The 20,668-nt window shown below is 38.8% G+C and overlaps 2 protein-coding genes across 40 annotated transcripts in view; one reads left to right on the forward strand and one right to left on the reverse strand.

The window, feature by feature from the left end:
- The window catches only part of si:ch1073-104i17.1, a 13,300-nt gene extending 439 nt beyond the window's left edge, over nt 1-12,861 (forward strand). The window contains exons 2-10 of one of the 6 annotated variants that reach the window (XM_087303468.1): nt 2,415-2,963; nt 5,712-5,958; nt 6,061-6,137; nt 7,687-7,866; nt 7,953-8,086; nt 10,289-10,378; nt 10,503-10,669; nt 10,814-11,813; nt 12,229-12,861. In XM_087303468.1, the coding sequence (XP_087159594.1) occupies nt 2,415-2,963; nt 5,712-5,958; nt 6,061-6,137; nt 7,687-7,866; nt 7,953-7,982 (1,083 nt within the window). In that variant the 3' untranslated portion in view covers nt 7,983-8,086; nt 10,289-10,378; nt 10,503-10,669; nt 10,814-11,813; nt 12,229-12,861. Of the gene's footprint in view, nt 1-2,414; nt 2,964-5,711; nt 5,959-6,060; nt 6,138-7,686; nt 8,087-10,288; nt 10,379-10,502; nt 10,670-10,813; nt 11,877-12,050 lie in introns of those variants that run through there. The other 5 variants (XM_087303466.1, XM_087303464.1, XM_087303465.1 and 2 more) reach the window with 5 other exon arrangements.
- cherp (calcium homeostasis endoplasmic reticulum protein) overlaps nt 10,667-20,668 on the reverse strand; it is a 27,903-nt gene continuing 17,901 nt past the window's right edge. For 8 of the 34 annotated variants that reach the window (NM_001444065.1, NM_001444064.1, NM_200074.5 and 5 more), the window contains 7 exon segments: nt 12,430-12,753; nt 12,867-13,052; nt 15,756-15,850; nt 15,973-16,089; nt 16,179-16,331; nt 18,581-18,667; nt 19,025-19,158. In NM_001444065.1, the coding sequence (NP_001430994.1) occupies nt 12,716-12,753; nt 12,867-13,052; nt 15,756-15,850; nt 15,973-16,089; nt 16,179-16,331; nt 18,581-18,667; nt 19,025-19,158 (810 nt within the window). In that variant the 3' untranslated portion in view covers nt 12,430-12,715. 34 annotated transcript variants of the gene reach the window in all.

Consider the following 20,668-nt stretch of genomic DNA (forward strand, 5'->3'; position numbering starts at 1 on the left):
GTCGCTTTATTTACCTGAGGTTTCCACAATGGAATGAACCGCCAACTTATCCAGCACATGCTTTACGCAGCGGATGCCCTTCTAGCTGCAACCCATCGCTAGGAAACATCCATTCACACACACATGCTACGGACAATTTAGCTTACACAATTCACCTATAACGTTACCACATGTTTTTAGACTTTTGGGGGAAACCGGAGCACCCGAACACAGGGAAGACATGTAAACTCCATACAAAATGCCAACTGACCCAGCCGGGGCTCGAACCAGCAACCTTCTTGCTGTGAGGCGTTCTACCCACTGCGCCACCCAAAACTTTCTACATCTTTTTTTTTTTATAACAGATAGAAACATTTACATTACATTATATGACACTAAATATCATGGAGCAAGACTCAGAAGACTCAGTTTTTACAACGCTCTTATTAGTAGATTAAGAAATCAACGACATTTCTAAATCTAAAGAAAAGGTTTCACGTATAAAATTATGTGTAAAATATTTTGACAAAAATATAATCAGGTTAAATAAATAAATAACAACTGGTTTCCCAGTGATGGGTTGCGGCTGAAAGGGCATTTGCTGTGTAAAACATGTGCTAGACAAGTTGGCGGTTCATTCCACTGTGGCAACCCCAGATTAATCATAAGCCAAGCATCAGCCAATCATAACTAAAAACTTAATATATTAAATAATATATTTCAAACTTTAATTTAATGTTTACAATCCAAATCCAATTAGATCCACTTATTTGGTAAACAAAGCAAGTCTCTCATGTAACATATCTACTAAAACAGTGGTTCTCAAACTGTGGCACGCGTACCAGGCTTCCTTCTAGTGATATGCGGAGGAATCTCTGAATAATTCATGTAAAAAAATGACCACACTTTTAACCCTTTAACCCAGGGGTGTCAAACTCAATTCCCGGAGGGCCGAAGCCCTGCACAGTTTAGTTCCAACCCTGCTCCAACACACTTACCTGTAGGTTTCAAACAAGCCTGAAGGACTCAATTAGTTTGATCAGGTGTGTTTAATTAGGGTTGGAACTAAACTGTGCAGAGCTGCGGCCCTTTTGGAACTGAGTTTGACACCTGTGCTTTAACCCGTATGATAACACCAATGTGATCAGTTAATTAATTTTAACAGGCTAAACCTTTTACTTTATTTAAAATTTTCTAATGTTTGTTATGTATTCTGTCATTTGAAGCTAATTTCCTCCCCATATTTGTAACGGTTGTTGTTGGCGTATCCCGTATTTTTTATACCCCAATTTTGACAGGAATAGTTTAATCCCTTGTTTTTCTGACTCACAAAGCCTACTCTAATGCCTTAGTTAGGCCTACTATCCTCCTGTATTTCAAAACCGGTCATTATGGTGGTACTTGAAGAGACCATTTTTTTCTGAGGTGGTACTTGGTGAAAAAAGTTTGAGAACCACTGTACTAAAAGACAGAACACATTACTTTACAAACTGTATTATAAATAAATAATATGAACATTTTAATATTACTATTATTATATCACAATAATATTAGTGAAATTAATTTAAAAACTGAATAAATTAAAATTATACACATTTACACAAGTAAATACATAGACTCGATGGGCTAAAGCCTGGTTTATACTTCTGCGTCAAGTGACCGGCGTAACCCACAGCACATGCAACGCGTGTGGCTGTGCATTTATACTTCTGCGCGCTGTCTCTGTTGGTCTGCATTAACACTTCCGAAACGCTAGTTGGCAGTGAGGTGTAAATGTTCCTCTGTATCGAGTTTCTTCTCTGCTGTTTTGCTTTTCCTGAACACTTCCTGGATGTACAAGTGGCTCAAACTCGCTCATTTTGAGGCAGGAACCGGCGGACGTGCAACAACTTTAACTATGAGGTAAACACAAAACAAAACTTTCCATCCAGAGCTCCTTCACGGGACTCCACACTTGTAAACAATTGCTACATTGGGCTCACGCCATTCGCGCGGCTTTCGGTCCCGCCCAGACATGTCAGCGCTACCAAGCCGACCAATCACAGAGCTTGCGCTACACGTCGTTGCGACGTGTAGTTACAATTTTTGAGAGGTGCACGTCTGCGACGCCGACGGCCACGGCGAAGGGCTATGCGTCAGCTCCTTCGCATACGCCGGCGTTTGACGCAGAAGTATAAATCAGCCTTAAAGATCTGCGGAAATCTGCAGATTTCTGCTCGCAGAGAGTCCGTGTGGGCCCACGGTAAATGAGTGGCTTTGAATTATTTAAATTATTTTAAAAGGGTAATTCTCTCATGTGTCGTTTAATAACAGTTTAATGAGACGTTTGTAAGGGAAAGAAGTAAAATACATTCAATTGATTCCACTATTATTATTCGATATATTTATAATGTGTTGTAGCACCTGTAATTTTCAGCATGTTTATCTTCATCCAGGAAAACTTTGTGCAACCGTCCAGACAGACCCAATTCCAAGACCTCAGCGAGGCATCCTCACCATCCCAGACTGAAAACCAGGACCCTGCGAGGAGTTTTCGCTTGGGTGGTGGTAGTCGATTTCTGAAGAAGACCTCTGAAGGCACCACAATTGAGAGAACTCCTGCAGGAACGGACGAATCTAAAATCATACCTCAGCGAAGCTCACAAAGCGCCGCGTTGAGCAAACTAGCGCTCATCGAGAACCGCATCAGAAACCAGAAAATCACAAGCAACCATACAGAACCACAGGAAATACGTTTGTCCGTCCATTCCAGCAGCGATCTGAGCATGACGGGAAGTCGCTTTCTGAAGAAGAGCATTGTTTCTGAACCTCAGGAGCTGAAGTTTCCTGAGACGACGCCTGGTCTGAATGAACGTAGAGAAAGGAGAGTCAGTTTAGACAGCGACGAACAGGACATGAGAAGACTTATAGGAGACTCTTTCAGTTTATCAGAGAGTTCCTTGCTAAATGCAGCCAGGCAGAAGAGTCCTCAGGTAGCCAAAAAGGTTGGTGTTATAACAACTAAATGGGTATTTGAATCCAGATTACTCACCCTGATTTCGTTTGGTTTCTGTTTACTTATCCCAAATAGAAAACATCCATATCCTGGCTTAAAATGGAAGGCAATCCAGTTCGTTTTTTTATTATTTTTTTTTACAAGAAACGCATTATGAACACTTAAAACAGTTGCAAATATTGGAGTCATCTTTCATTTGTTGAATAACTTTTTGAGAAAAATAACCATATATGGTTAGTTCGTTGACATTTGATTTACAAAAAAATAAAAAATTAAGTCATAAAAGTTCAAACGTCTTGTAGTCAGACATAGTAACACTCCAGGAACTTTTTTTTCCAGTTAGTATTTCAATAATGGATAAATCGAAACATCTGATGAAGAGAAATCCAGTCAGACGGATACCTAAAAGGCTTTCTTACCCAGTTCAGTTCTAACAAAAGTAACAAAGAGAGTTTAAGAGTGTTTAAAAATGAAGGAAATGTTACATTTTAAATATTAAAAAATATCCTTTGTATAAAACAACCGAGAGGCAAATAGGGGTGAGGGAAAATATCGATACAGCATTGCAATATTTTTCATGCCAATACTATATCAATACACGGACACCTATATCGATTTTCAGCCCCAAGGCTAGGCGAATACAACATGGGCATAATAAACTTAAAGGGCCAGGAAACCCCCTCATTTCAGCAGTTGTTTTCACACCTCTACTTTGGAAAAAGTCAGAAAAGTGGGCGTGTCCAGCTTTGTTTAGGGGGAGTGTCGGAGGAACTAAAGAGGGATGGTGTGGGAGTGTCTATTTGGGTGAGCTGAGTTTCAGAGTCAAAACACACACACACAGAGGGGACAAAGGGACTGTGTTTACATGGACATCTGTAGTCGAATTATTTGCCAAATTATTAAATGGTGGACTTTAACTGCAGTTTGGCTCTTTTATTCAGGGAATTCATTCATGTCAATATTATTATTATTATTATTATTATACCGCACGGCGAATGAGAGAAAAAAAAACTCAGCATTTCCCGGAAACTTAGATGCACACGACAGCTAGCGTCAGAAAGCCGCGTGTGTTATTCCAGTCAAAAAATGCGGTGAAAATCCTACACGAGGTTAAAGTTTGGTTGTAGTGCTAACATGTTTACACTCTGTGCAATAGTTAATAACGCAAAAACAACCAATTTACACTTTTTTTGTGAAATATAGGTGTCCTAATAGTGTTTTTAGCAGTGTGGGACTCATATACGACTGTCAACAGCTCAAAACATGTGTTTTGGTGATTCGTGACCCTTTAAGGTTGTGGATGGTGCATTTCCCAAGGAAAACAGAAAAAACGTATGCAAAAGATCCCCTTTGGTCAAAAACCAAACGCAGACACTCAGTTGAGAGTAATTGAATAGATTTCCCTACAAAAAAAAAAAAAAAAAGAGCTTAAACCAGCCTAGGCTGGTTGGCTGGTTTTAGCTGGTTGACCAGCCTGGTTTTAGAGGGGTTTTGGCCATTTCCATGCAGGTTGAGTTTAACTTGTTATTTATATAATCTAATAATTAACTTCCAGTAAATGTTGAGTTAACCACACTCATTTAATTTGATAAAGTTGACTCTTGGGATTTACAGTGTATATTAAAATCTCTTACTCCCTGTAATGAAGTTTACGGCCCTTTGGCCGCCGGGAAGAAGGAGGCGGAGAACCGGCGGAGCTTTAAAATGATTTATTAATAACAGTGACGGCAGCTCCTCACGGAGACTGCCGTCTCTAAACCAAAACAAACGGACGGCAGCTCCTCACGGAGACTGCCGTCAAACTGAAAGCAAAAGTAAAATAACATGCCCGGGCCCGGTCCTCTCTCGGCTTCCTCTGCCATCGGTCCTCCTTTTATGGTCCAGAGCTCCTTCCGTGGGATCCGAGGCAGGTGCGCACCGCACGTGTATCCACTTACGCGGTGGCCTCACCCCGTTCCCACGGCTCTCGGCCACGCCCCCTCGCCACACTCCCCAAAAAGAAAAGTTGTAACATTCGCTCAAGTGGTTTTGAGCAAAGGGTTAATGTGAATAATGGGAGATGGAAACGCATTTTCAGTACAAACTTTCCATTACGCTGCTCTTTATTGTTGGTTGCTAGGTTACCAATACTACAGTCAGCCACTCTAACAACATGATGGAAATGTATCTAAGTCATGTTAGGGATTTTTTAAAATTTATTTATTTTATTTAATTTTTTTGCGAACTTTGAAAAGTTTAACGCCACGTTAAGATGGAAATCTGGCTGTTGTCAACAATGATACCAAGATATTTATCCGCTTGTTAAGAGTGACTCCACATAAAGTGGCTTCCGGGTCCAATCGCTCTATCAAACTGTAGAGGGAGACCCAACAAATGCTAATAATAAACGTTTTCACAGCAATGTAATACTTCCGTAAATCATATATATATATCCATGCCTAATATCCGATGACCAGAAAGTGATTAATTTTTTATAAATGGTTAAAATAGTGGAGTCCAAAAAATGTTGTGCACCATGATTTTATATAAAATTCACTTTAACGTGTGATGTGACTAAAAACTGGTCATAAACGAATATTTTCTTCATTCAAATAAGTAGCGGCTTGGACCCGGAAACAGTATTTCATACGTCACGACTTAACAATTGGATAATCTTTTACTAATTATTAAAAAAAAAGGTCACATAACCTTTCTCTTCTGTTCTTTTCATGACTTCTTTTGAATCTCGTTTTTCCAGGTAAACACGGGGAGCACTGGGAAATCAACTGTACCTTCAGCAGCTCCTGAAAAGCATACAGTTATCAGTCATCAAAGTCTTTCCCCTTCCCCCAGAAGACCTGAATCACGTATGGTCCGCTTTACCGAACGTTCGCTGTCTTCTGAAACGGATCAAAGTGAGATTCATTCTTTGAATGATCTTTTTCCTGCTGCTCCAGCACATGATTCTGAAGACACTCTGAGCGAGATGAGTGCAGCATCTGATGGTAAAAACAGCAATGCGTTGGAACTATCTGCAAACTGTAGTTTGACTTAATTGTTCACAAAAAAAGTCTATTTAACCCTTGTTCTTGATGATTTATTTGCAGATTTCAAACTGAACGTAATGACACTTGATGATTTAGCACCTATACCTTCTGAAGCAGCTGAAATCTCACTTGAAAAGGTAATCTGAATACGTAGGCTCTGTCTACACTTATCCGGATCAATTTGAAATGCTATTTTCATCTACACTACCTGACAAAAGTGTTGTAGCCTATCCAAGTTTGAGGAAGAACAAGTAATAACTTGATTTCTAGTTGATCATTTGGTATCAGAAGTGGCTTATATGAAAGGCAAATGCCTCTAGATTACGCGTATTTTACCAAAATAAAATGATCATGCCTTGATTTTTTAAGGATTTCATTAGGACAGTAAGCTCTGACTTTGCTTGGACAAAAGTCTTGTCACTGAACAGAAATAATGTCCAGTATAGAATATAAAGTCATGCTGCAGTGAAAACAGAATGAATATTGTGTCTGACTCCATCATGAGCTTGGAGGACTGCATCCATACATCTCTGACATGACTCAAATCACTGATTAAAAAAAGTCATCTGGAATGGCAAAGAAAGCGTTCCTGCAGGACTCCCAGAGTTCCTCAAGATCCTTTGGGGTCATCTTCAATGCCTCCTCCATCTTCCCCCAGATATGCTTAATAACGTTCAAGTCTGGTGATAGGGCTGGCCAATCCTGGAGCAGCTTGACCTTCTTTGCTTTCAGGAGCTTTGATGTGGAGGCTGAAGTATGAGCAGGAGCGCTATCCTGCTGAAGAATTTGCCTCCTCCTGTGGTTTGTAATGTAATGGGCAGCACAAATATCTTGATACCGCAGGCTGTTGATATTGCAGATCTCTCGCACGCCCCCATACTGAATGTAACCCCAAACCATGACTTTTTAATTCACCAAACTTGACTGATTTCTGTGAGAATCTTGGCTCCATGCTGGCTCCAGTAGGTCTTCTGCAGTATTTGTGATGATTGGGACGCAGATCAACAGATGATTCATCAGAAAAATCCACCTTCAGCCACTTTTCCAAATGATCAACTAAAAGTCAAGTTATTATTTGTTGCTCTTACAGCTGGGATCAACGACAGGACTTTTGTCAGGTAGTGTAAAAACATTCCACATCCACACTACCACTTTCAGTATTTTCCCAAAAGTGGGTCATCCATACTGAAATTTCACTCGTGTACTGCGCATGTGTTAAGGCATTTATTTAATTTACGGCTTTTTGAAACAATGCTGCAATATTTTGAGGAAAATGCCACGTTTTTTTTTTTTTTAATGAAAGCCAATGAGCTGGAAATGTTGTGTACAAGAGTATAAAGTTGCAAATGCGAGTGGGAAAATAGATTGGAATATGAGCCAAAACAACAGCCTATGAAGAAAAATAATCAGGAGTATTAAATTAATCTTTAATAACGCAGTCAAGATGGAGAGCAAACAAAACAACTACTGTACAATCATTACTAAAAATGGCATTTAAGTTCCACTTTGGAGAGTATTTACTATGTTTTTTTTTTTGCCTGAAAATTCTGCCTTAGTGTGGCTGCAAGGCCATAATGGAGAGAAATGCATGCATTTTTAAATAAAACGTTTTAGTGTAGACATGGCCTTGGAAAACAAAAATACACCATCCTTTTCTTTTACTAAAAAAGCCATTTTCAACCACAGAAAGAAACGCAAGCCAGAAAAGAAGACCGGATAAAGAAGTCTCCCGAGATCTCAAAAGTCGCTTTACAACCCGCACCGGAGGATGTCTACGAAAGCGATTTTGAGAGTGAAATCGCATCAGAGATTACGCACAGTGAGATCTCAGAGCGTCTCTCGGATGAAGATAAAGACACCTCTTTGGTCAGCGAGGCACAGTACAGCTCTCACAAATCACAGGATGTTGATCATGAGGAGCATACTTTCTCACAATCTTCTGTCTCGTCCAGTGGAAATTCAGATTCTTCTTCGAACTCTAGCTCATCCAATGCGACAGTGACACGTGGCCCCAGTCTTGAGCGCAATGTGAAGGAGGCTGCGGTACAGACACAGGTGGATGGATTTGCGTACACATGGTCTTCTGGTAGGTCTTTTTAGCATCAGCCAAACCTCATTTATTTGGGGTGTATCTCGAAGTCATAATTTAGGGTCATTTCCATTCTGGTTTCAGAGAAATGCGTTTAGGTGAATCTTGCAAAACACGTCTAGATCGTATTTCAATTTCTTCAAACAGCACATCCATTATGGTAATAGTTTAGGACTAGTTTATTTTTGTTTTTAAAGGAAACTTTCTTAGAAGGGGTCCGCAGGAACATAGCTTAGGACCACTTTCACCAGTCAAACGTATATGTCCATGTCATAAGTGTCCCTCTGGGTTATAGCTTAGGACCACTTTTGTTCTTGCTATGAGATAGATGCATTTAATCTGGGCACAAAATCTGGTCATTGGCAGCATGTAGCAACATTTTGTAGATCCGATATTCAAACTTCCATTTGTTTGGGTCTCCCTCAGGGTAATAGATTGAACCACTTTTGCTTTTATTTTTAACACACAACTTAGTCCTATTTTTATTTGTATAATTATTTTTTTTCTCAAGGTTTTCATCTTTAAAATGCACAGGACAGTGGAGATTACAGACAGGAAAATGTGGGGAGCAGAGATAGGGAAAGATTTGGCAAAGAACCTCGAGCACCTAGGTGCTATGAAGGCTGATTTATACTTCTGCGTCAAACGTACGCATATGCTACGGCGTTGACGCATAGCCCTACGACCCGGCCGTCGGCGTCGCTGACGTCCACCTCTCAAAAAAATTTAACTACATGTCGCAACGACGCGTAGCGCAAGCTCTGTGATTGGTCGGCTTGGTAGCGGTGAAGAGTCTGGGCGAGGCCGAGAGCCGCACGAATGGCGCGAGCTCGATGGAGCGATTATTTACAAGTGTGGAGTCCCGTGAAGGAGCTCCAGATGGAAAGTTTTGTTTTGTGTTTACCTCATAGTTAAAGTTGTAGCACTTCCGCCGGTTCCTGCCTCAAAATGAGCGAGTTTGAGCCACTTGTACATCCAGGAAGTGTTCAGGCAAAGCAAAACAGCAGCGAAGAAACTCAACACAGAGGAACATTAACACCTCACTGCCAACTAGCGTTTCGGAAGTGTTAATGCAGACCAACAGAGACAGCGCGCAGAAGTATGCACTGCTATGCTTGTTGCATGCACCGTGGGTTACGCCGGTCACTTGATGCAGAAGTATAAACCAGGCTTTTGTCGATGCAGCCACATGCACACATAGGGGAAGATTTGGCAAAGGACCTCAAGCACCTAGGTGCTATGAAGGCTGATTTATACTTCTGCGTCAAATGCATGCATATGCTACGGCGTTGACGCATAGCCCTACGACCTGGCTGTCGGCGTCGCTGACGTCTACCTCTCAAAAAAATTTAACTACACATCGCAACGATGCGTAGCGCAAGCTCTATGATTGGTCGGCTTGGTATCGCTGACGAGTCTGGGCGGGACCGAGAGCCGCGCGAATGCCGGTCACTTGACGCAGAAGTATAAACCATGCTTTTGTCGATGCAGGCACATGCACACATAGGGCTCAACCTGTGCAGTGCACATGAGCTTTTTAGTCTTGGATGGAAAGTGGTCTTTAAAAATGATCTGAAGTGCTTCAGTTCGCAACAATCTCTCTCTCTCTCAATATTTATATATTTCTGTCTCGAGAGCAATATTTTGTATTGATCGCCCGCTCCCGTTCAAATAACACCGATCGCTACCGCGTTTTATTCTGAAGTTTATTCCCACACCGCAAGAAATCTGTTCGGGTCTCGTAGCTCCTGCAGTACAGCCGCGGGAATTCAGACCTCTAGTCTAGATCATACATATACAATTGTATGTATTTTTGTCATCATATTTATTTATTTATTTAGTCTATCAAGGTTAGTTTGGACCACTTTTTTTGTTTATTTCCTGGAGAAATGTATTTGGTTAAATATCTCAAAACTGTCAAAAAAATCTGCGTAGGAGTTTTTTTAGGGATACTCTTAGGATTATAGTTTAGGACCATTTTGTTCATGCTCTGAGAGAAATGTATTTGGGTGAATATCACAAGACCAATACTTATTTAATCTGGGTCATACTCACATTTCAAAGTTTGGTTGTATTGTCGCAGTATTTTCATTACAATAATTCGTTTTTTTTATCTCCTACATTTCTATTACAGTACCTTAGATTGATTTAAATATGTTTGGTTTTTGCTTTACCCGTTGACTTCTGTACAATTTTTAGGAATGGCTGCTGCTGGTCCTTCAATAGGCATGAAATACGTGGACCCGACTCCAATAGCCAGTCACACAGTCAGCGCTGAAGCCATAGAGAGTGAGTATGATGCCCATTACACACTTTACATCCAAATAACCACAAGTCTAGAAAATTTGACCAAAAAAAAAAAAAAAAAGTGACTCTCTTACTGCAATTGAAATGATTCGTTCCACTTCAACAGCTTTAACATCATATAGTCCTGCCATTTTTGCGCTCAATGACATGTTGAGGCAACAGCTGGGCCTCACGAGAGCGTTCATTGACTCCACCAGACATCACTACACATCAGTGCTCGAGTCGCTGGGGCCTGCAGACTACAAATACACCACACTGCAAGACACTAAAGAGGTAACAACACATTTTTACTGCAGCAGCTACACCATGAGGAATGAAACTAAACTCATCATATCAGTCAGCCTATGAAACATTGACACAGCACTGTTTCTCTTACATATTTACTAACAGGAGTGTTTTTTTTTTTGTCTGTTTTAGTTCATCCGAGCTCACAGGCCACCCAGAATAAGTATCGAAGATGCTCTAGAGGAAGTTCAACAGGAAATGAAGGACAGCCATTACATTTAAATAATCATGTTCAACATTTTGGATGCATCATCCTCAGATAACAAAAAAACCATTTTGTTTACAAAGGGGTCATGAAATACCTTTTTACATTTTGTACTGTACTCTGAAGACCACTTATTATGTTATCAAGATGTTTTTGCATCACAAAAGCATCATGATTGAGAAATAATTGACTATTTTCTGTCCCACTGAAAGTGAAAGTCATGACGTGGCCAAGTATGGTGACCCATACTCAGAATTTGTACTCTGCATTTAACCCATCCAAGTGGGCACACATACAGTAATGAACACACACCCCAGAGCAGTGCGCAACTGTCGCTCCCGGGGAGCAGTTACTGGAGGATCAGTGCCTTACTAAAGGGATTCACCTCAGCCATGGTATTGAGGGTGGTGAGAGCAATGGTTATTCACTCCCAACACCTACAATCCCTGTAAGGTCCCGTGACTCAAAGCTGTGACATTTCTATCCCAATTCAATTCAGCTTTATTTGTATAGCGCTTTTACAATGTAGATTGTGTCAAACAGCTTCACATAAATGGTCATAGTAACTGGATCAGGGTGGTTCAGTTTTTAGTGTTTAAGTTCAGTTCAGTTCAGTTTAGCTCAGTTCAGTGTGGTTTGAAGTCATTATTGAGAGTCCAAACACTGAAGAGCAAATTCGTCGATGAGTAGCTTTTCAGATCCTGAACCATGCAAGCCAGTGGCGACAGCGGAGAGGGAAAAAAAAAAAACTTCAATAGGAGAGTGAAGAAAAAAAACCTTGAGAGAAACCAGACTCAGTTCGGCACAACCATTTTAATTTCTCCGCTGGCCAAAAGTCTTGTGCAGGGCTGCAGTCCAACTCTTAAACCATTAGGCTAAGGTGGCCCCACTTTTACTTTCACTTTCACATTATTGTGTAGTACAGGCGTGACCAACCCTGTTCCTGGAGATTGACCTACCTGCAGATTTCCAAGTGGTGCTCGCTGCAGAGCCATTTGAGGAGAGCTGAGCTCCAGCGAGGGGGAGCTTAAGCTTGAGCTCCACCTTTTTTGCACTTCTTCTACGAGTGATGTCACTGGGGGTAGGGTTAGGGGTGGGGTTGGTGTATGCATTAAAACAGCTTACAGGAGGAGGAGCGACAGCTCATGCTCCCCCTCGCTGGAGCTCAGCTCTCCTCAAATGGCTCTGCAGCGAGCACCCTCTCGCAGATTTCACCTGCAACACATATCAAACACACCTGCCTGTAATTATCAAGTGCTGTTCAGTGCCTAATTAATTGGTTCAGGTGTGTTTGATCAGGGTTGGAGCTGAACTTTGCAGGAAGGTTGATCTCCAAGAACAGGATTGAGCACCACTGGTGTAGAACGTCCCAGTCATTATGGCGACTGCCTTCAATATAATCTGTTTTTAGATTCATAAATGCGTTATAGTATTATAAGTTCATATATGTCAAAAGATCAAAGGAATTTTATTTTGTCAATTCATGACCCCTTTGAATCAATGCTTATGCAATAATGTGCCTAAAAAAACAGCTTTTTTTTAATATCTATTTATTATTGTTCACATTAAACCAAGATAAAGTCATGTATGCATGAATTAAACGTTTACATAAAGATGGTGCCCTTTTAAAAAATTCTTTTATTTTGCTTGTACAGAGTCTCCGATCAATCGAACGAAACACTGGCGATGACACTGACACTTCTGCGAGTTACAGTTTGCCGCTTAGATGAATTTCACTACAAAAATGAACAGAGGGCGAGATAAAACATCCAAAGTAAAAGTGAAAATTTGCTCGGGGACATCTACAGTATAAAACAGACCGTGGTTGATCACTCGGTGCTCGCGGGCTCCTGCGGGTCTCTGCTTACTGAGGATAAAACAGATCACAGCACATGTTTATAAAGTACGCAAACATGCAAAAGTTCAGTAATTGCGGTAAATGGTTTGGAGAATAAAAAGAAAAACATGGGATTGACGTACCTTTTTCTCTCGCTTTCATTCTTGCGACAAAATTGTAGCTCTTGTTCCTCCTGTAGTTCACATACGGGTCATCCAGAGCGACTCCCACTCCTTTATACTGATCCCACTTGTCCCGAATGTCTCCACCTTTGATTGGGTCTTGAATACCTTGTTCTTTAGCGCCAAGACCTCCTGATCCACTCCAGCCTGCGGGACGAACAGGAATGGATTTAGTGCTCCATCCTACTCAGAATATGCATATATTCAAGCCTTAAGGTCTGTAAACGCTCTGCTCTGATTGGGCAGCTGACTAATGAGTCGTTTACACCAGACGTGGACTGCACCAATAGATTGCAATATTCGCGTGTAAATAGACGCATGAACATTTTAAGTTTACTCACTTCATTCTCACGTCAAATTCACTTTACGATAGACAAGGATTCGCATCATATGCAGGGCTTCTGTCTGCCCGGTGACTCTAGTTTCGTTGCTAAAGGCTGACATACATTTTAATGAGAGATTAGTTGTGTTTCATGTACTTTAGGAAGGCAGAAAAACGGCTTAGATTCGTTCGGCGCCGTGTCTGAGTTCATTAGATCCTTTCAGAGGTGCACCCAGCTCTGTGAATTCATCAACTTCTCCATAAACTACCTGGATGATGGAAGCTTTCAGCGGTGCTTCTGACTGAGCCGAGCCCAGTTTATTGAGCTGTTGTCAGGTGTCGGCAGGAGGATTTTCCCTTAGGACATCATTAAAAGGCGCTACATCGTAATCAAACCCATACAAGAGCAAGCTCCTGATTGGTTAACGCAGCAGGAATGTCAGCTAAAGTTCAGATTTTCCAACTCGAGCGATACGACAAATGACAAGTTAAGCATGTCAAAGCCCAAAACGCTGAATTCACGATGTGTCATTCGTTCCATTCTCATCGCCTCATTCACGTGAATGGCCCTGCAGGATGTCTAATCTGGTATATTCATTGACTTAACACGTAAACTGAAAAAATAAAATAAAACATTTCGGCAGATACATCGTCATATACGCAGCCTTTTAAATCAGGGCTCCCCAACTACCAGGTCGAGGCTACGTACCGAGTTGTGAAAGAGTTTCTACCAGGCCGCAAGAAAACAAAGGTGTGCAGAAGTATAAATCAGCCTTTAGCAACATATCGAAAACAATCCGACGGGTACATCAACCATCTTTACTAAGATAAACGAACATTGAGTACGTTTACATGGGCAACAATACTTTAATACGATTAAGAGAATGATTACGAGTCAGCGATTTTTGGTTACCTTAATCAGACTTAAGTCATAAATGAACTAATCAAAAATGGAATTAATACGTGGAGTATGCAAATATTAGTTGCATTATTAAAGTAAACACTGCAATCACACTATTACCTTCAACTATTACCTTTAACTGTTAACCTTTTTACCTATAACTAGGACTTGCCACATTTTATGACAAGATCCACAAACGCGGCTGTCAGTAAAAGACCGCACTTTTCTTTTCATTTGGCGTGCGTTATTAAATTCCATTAAAACATCACTTCCACCAGTCCTTACTTCATATTCACGTCTTAGGGTGCTTTCACATCTGTAGTTCACTTCATTTGGTCCGGACTAAAGGCAATAAATGATACATTGTTGCATTTTCTGCCGTCTTTGGGTCGTTTTCACACCACACTGCTGGCTTTGGTCCAAACCAGATTAAACGAACCAAACTGCAGTCATCTGACAAAATCCACATCTCTCATTGGCCAGATGTTGTTAAATATATTTCCTAAACTGCTTATTGATTGGTTAGAATTCACGTGCGGGAAAATGCCAATAAACTCCCGCAAGTAAACAAACTGGCACACACAAAATGTCGGTTTTACTCTGGAGGGACGACTGCGCTGACTGATTGTATGCCTGCTTTAGACAAACTATACATTTCGAGAATGAAGCGCGGCTGGAAAACAATGTTTTAATGCATCGCCCGTCACTTCAGGAGGAGGCGTGAATTAATTTAGCTAAACTGCGACATGCTCATCTTGCGAAAATATTACCAACGATCCATCAGGTAATGTTTTCCCCTCTCTCTCTCTCTCTCTCTCTGTGTTGGTAAAGCGCTGTCAACAAATATTTTTCCTCCATATCCCATACTGCACAGCGCATCGGCCTACGGCAGCTGAATTAGTCCAAAAGCTGCAGTACTTATTGAGGTTGGACCTGTTTTAGTACAGATCATATTCTCACCACAAACGAACCGCTCCAAGAGGGAAAACGATCTCTAGTGCGATTCAATCTAACTAAATAAGGCAGGTGTGAAAGCACCCTTATACCCCAGTTTGTCATACGGGTATTAATGAAATGTTCATGAGTGAAATAAAAACTGTCGAACTTTAGTTTAAGTAGAAAAATTAAAGATGAAACACCCAAAATTACATGAAACTCTGCAGGAAACGTGGATAGCCTGGTGACGCAACATTAAAAAAGCATTTCACGTAAACACCTTAATTACAATATTGTCGTATTCAGATTAAGGCAAATATATAGATAACTGATATCCATGTAAACATAGTCAGTGGTGTCTTCGAAGTAAGTAAATGATCCAAAAGGCCATCCTGCTGATTTGATTGAGAAGGGCACTTTTTTTGCTAGATGGCTCAACAGTTTGACTTTCGTTCAGCATCATTCATTTTAAAAAGCACCTGCTCCATTTTATTTGTATAAGTTTTACTCTAATTTATTAACTCCACAGGTGCTTGCTAGTTAGCTGTGGAGCTAACGTTAATCATATTCTCTCTAATGAAAGCATAAAAATCGTCCTCATAATTTACTCGAGTGCAAGCCTCAAATTCTCGCGCCCCCCTTAATAGGTGCTGGCGCCCCACAGTTTGAAAACCCATTCTAGATCACTTACCCATCTTCATGAGCATCTGATGACCCTTGTTTTCTTCTCCCAGTCTGAGGTCAGGAGGTATCGCAGCAGAGCTTGAACCCAAGCCAGATGTGGAGCTGGGTTAAAAATAAAACAGATGTAGACAATAATGAATGCAGTAAAATGAACAGTCTAAACCCAAACTGAAGTTCCTGGTCGCACCGAGCCAGTTTGTAATAGTTATTACAGATCCACTTACGGTGGTGTTGGACTGCGTGATTTTGTGGCATGGGGACGCTTTTCTGGAGATCGTGATCTAGATCTGGATTTGGAGCGAGAGCGACTTCCGGATCTGGATCTGGAGCGACTCTGGCTCCTACATAAGAAAGTGAAAAAATAGGTTCAGTAACTTTTTGTAGCTAGAAATAAACAGTTTAGATGCCAAAGCGGATGTTGTTTTCAGACCTGGAGCGAGATCTAGAGTAGGAGCGAGAACGAGAGCGGGATCTGGATCGGGATCGGGATCTGGAGCGAGAGGATTTGGAAGATCTGGAGCTGGAGTGTGAAGAGGATCGTCCTCGACTGTGTGACCGGCTGCGGGACCGACTCCCTCGGGCACTGAATAAAATGAACAAAATTAAATTAAACAAGTAATGTCACTTATTAGGAAACTATCGGAATCACTTTATAGCCAGTGAAGGATTCGGATTTCTGCTTTCCAATTCATCTCATCATGGACCACCGTTTATCCTTTTCATCATCCTGTTTCTCAGTATTTAACTTTGAATTGATTTTAACTAATGAATAAGTTAAAACTGCTTACTGTAAGAATGTTCTGTGTCCTTGTTTCTCTTTTTGCCTGTCTATTTTAACTTTGTTTTCAGGAGACACACAGACCAGGTCATAGGTCATGGAGACCTCTCTCTCTCTCTCTCTCTATCTGTTCCTATGTCTAGAGGTCCAATACAGAGGAGAAGAAGACACCTGTTTTATTGTCCTGATATATTGCCTATAATTTTATAGCTGTTTGATTGATCTGTTTTTGAGTATAATTAATAGTAATGTAATTCCTTTTTGTGTGGAGACAGACTGTGTGTAGCCAAGATATTGCAGCAGACTGTTGATGGAAACAGTCTTGAACCAGCCTGATAACACAGCTGAACGTACAAGAAACATCCTTGGAGTCTTTAACACAGATGGTCTTTTGTGTCTATTGTGTTCCTGGTTTAGCTTTTTACAGGTTGGAGATCAGCTCCTAATAACTTAGGGCGACCTCACCTCTAGGCATCAGGTCGCCATCCATATCTGGATACAAATACAAGGCTTTCTTTGACGCACACATTAAGGCCATCCATATCTGGAAGTAGATACTATGTTTCTTTGACGCATGTATTTAGAATTGTCTATTTCTGTTGTAACCAATGAGAACTGTTTACCTGGATCCCACCCTTTCTGGACTTGTGTAAAGAGTATAATTGTTCGATTGTTGAAACTGTAAGCAGAGCGGCCTAGGAACTCATTGAGAGTGTTGAAGCTGGCTTCTGCGAATGAAACTGCAAACTATCTTCAGTAAACTTAATTTATTTTTTTTAAATCTCTGACTCCGGCTCTTCTTCATCTACCAGACTGGTCATTCTTTGGGTTAAACTGTAAACTATCCCTACACCAGCAATGAGATATCTTTCAACACTCAAAAGTCTGATACGACTTCAATAATTTAAATGTCGATGAATACATCAAAATTAAGATGTTATGTGCCTAACTAAGAGAAAGTTATACTTTTATTAAACCACAAATAAAAAACACTTTTATTTTGTAATTATTAATGTGTCAGTTACCATAGTTAATACAATTTTTGTTTATTAAAATGTGGATTAGAGATATGTTTGGGATATAGATCAAATTAAATTAAACAGTGACTCAAAACTAAAATAACACTTGTTAGTAATAAATATAAAGTAACAATGAAATTTTATGTAATAAAAATGTTTTTTTTTTTTCAAATTTCGTTTTTCAGGTTTTTTTTTTACTTAAAGTTTAAATTTTTTACTTCGGTTTTTACTTTGGTTTTAATCATTTTTGTCATTCTAGTGTCTCATGTATATTATATCATTCGAGTGCCTATTCTAGTGTTTATCATGAAATTGGCCATGTTTTATTTTCAGTGGTCATTTTAATTTTTAGATTTTCAGTGTTCATTTTTATTTTAAACTAGGTCTTATTAGTTTCGTTCTTTTATTGCACTTAAAATAACACTTATTAAATTTAACAGTATTTTAGGTAACTATAACTTTACAAAACTATATTATTCATGAATATATAGAATATTTTTATATTGATTTTACTGATTTCATTTAAAATGTTACAATTTACACTTCTTTGTGTTTTATTAGCTTATTTCAAAGTAATAGTTCATTTTAATTTTACATTAAGATTTTTGTCTTTTATATTAATCTTATATATATATATACATGTACACACATTAAATATTTATATACATACACATACACACACACAGGAATTATACATACAGGAATTAATCGCGACTAGAAAATTGTTAAGTGCATTTTAATTAATATTAACGTTACACTAAGTAGTTTTAGTTATTTGGTTTTATATATATATATATATATATATATATATATATATATATATATATATATATATATACACATTTTTATATATATATATATATATATATATATATATATATATGAAATAATTTGCCAAGGAACATTTCTAATGTTAAATGTTCTTTATCGGTAACACACATACTGCATTTCACTTAAAAACAATTCAATAGTTGACGATTTTGTTATCAAAAACACATGCACTTTAAAAACACATTAAAATAATAAATTTACCACCTGCTGCGTTTGTCCTGCTCCTTCTTCCGCCTGGCTCTCATTTTGGCCCTGAAGAACTCGTACAGTCCATTCTGCTCCCAGCCCTCACTAAAGAAAAAAAAAAAAACAATTGATAAGCATCATTCCAATTGAAAGTGTACACATTACAGTGCATTATGCAAGAGAATACCAAGTCTAAAGTGCCGTTTGCGAATGAGTAACGATTTCTGCAGTTCTAATGTCAGCTGCAGATGTGAATGAACGGTGGAAGAAAGTAGTTCCTTGCACAAAAGGTATTGAGACTCTTCATGTTTGATCTTATTTTTTATATACACGTTGATGCCATCAAATGTTGTATAAATGCAATATCACATGTGTAGCAGTGCCATATGGCTGTATATTGTCACTGGTTGGGCACTAATACAAAAAAAAACACACACAGCATCATGACTGCACTAAACTCACCTGTTTCGGGGCCTGTCGTGCGACGGTGGGCTGTAAAAGGCCTCGACTGCAGCCAGCAGGCGGTCACTAGGGGGCATCGGCGGTGGCAGACGGATGTCTTTCGGATCCAGAGGCTTATAATCGTGATCTTCCAGCTGTAATTTATAAAAAGATGTCATTTTTAGAATTAGACATGATATGATAGTCTACTTTATAGGAACTCTATATCTCTAGGAACAACAAAAGGTCAATATCGTGATAATACCGTTTATCACGATAAAGCTACAGGTATTAATCGCGACTAGAAAATTGTTAAGTGACACTAAGTACATTTTAATTTATATTAACATTACAGTAATTGTAGCTTTGTAGAAGTATTGTAGCTGTTAAAGTAAACCTTTTTAATAATTAGGTCAATATTGTGATAATACCGTTTATCGCAATATTATATTTTGCAATTAACCGCAAGAAAATTAAAAGTCACACTAAGCGTATTTTAAATAACATTAACGTTATAGTTATATTTGCAATAGACCAATTGTTTTTGGTTATTCTAGCTGTTAAAAGTAACCTATTTTGAAGATTAGATCAATATAGTAATACCGTTTATCTCGATAAAATCTACAGCAATTAATCGTGACAAGAAAATTGTTAGGTGACGCTAAGTATATTTGAATTCATATTAATGTTTTAATATATTTGCAATACATGAAGTATTTTGGTTATTCTAGCTGTTAAACTTTCTTGCAAATTAGGTCAATATCGCGATAATACCGTTTATTGCGATATAAGATTTCACAATTAACCACAAAAAGAAAAACGTTAAGTGACACTAAGTGCATTTTAATTAATATTAACATTACACTAAGTAGTTTTGGTTATTGTAGCTGTTAAAGTAACCTTTTTTTGAAGATTAGGTCAATATTGTGATAATACCGTTTATCGCGATATAAGATTTCGTAATTAACCGCAAGAAAATTAAAAGTGACACTAAGCGTAATCAAAATAACATTAACATTATAGTAATATTTGCAATAGACCAATTGTTTGTGGTTATTCTAGCTGTTAAAAGTAACCTTTTTTGAGGATTAGATCAATATAGTAATACCGATCATCGCAATAAAATCTACAGGAATTAATCGCGACAAGAAAATTGTTATGTGACACTAAGTGCATTTTTATTAATATTACCATTATAAAAATATTTGCAATACATGAAGTATTTTGGTTATTCTAGCTATTAAACTTTCTTGCAAATTAGGTCAATATCGTGATAATACGTTTATCGCGATATAAGATTTCACAATTAACCACAAAAAGAAAATTGTTAAGTGACACTAAGTATATTTTAGTTAATTAAAATTAACATAATAAATGTATTAAATCTTTGTTCCACTGTTAATTTGAGTGCATTAACCAACATTTACTAACAAGTCTTTATTGTAACGTGTTAACTATTGTACTTTATTATCCTTTCGCTATTTAATTAGTTTGAAACATTTATTTACTCTAAACCTGCACAAACAATAAAGCAATAAGCCAAGTATTTTTAGTTATTTTGGTTGTTGAAGTAACCTTTTTTTGAAGGTCAATATCATGTATCGTCAATATCATATTATCCCGATAATTATGTTTGTCGCAAAAAATTTACAAATTAATCACGAT

The sequence above is a fragment of the Danio rerio genome, chromosome 22 (genome assembly GCF_052040795.2).
Source record: "Danio rerio strain M-AB ecotype USA chromosome 22, GRCz13ab, whole genome shotgun sequence".
NCBI lineage: Eukaryota > Metazoa > Chordata > Actinopteri > Cypriniformes > Danionidae > Danio > Danio rerio.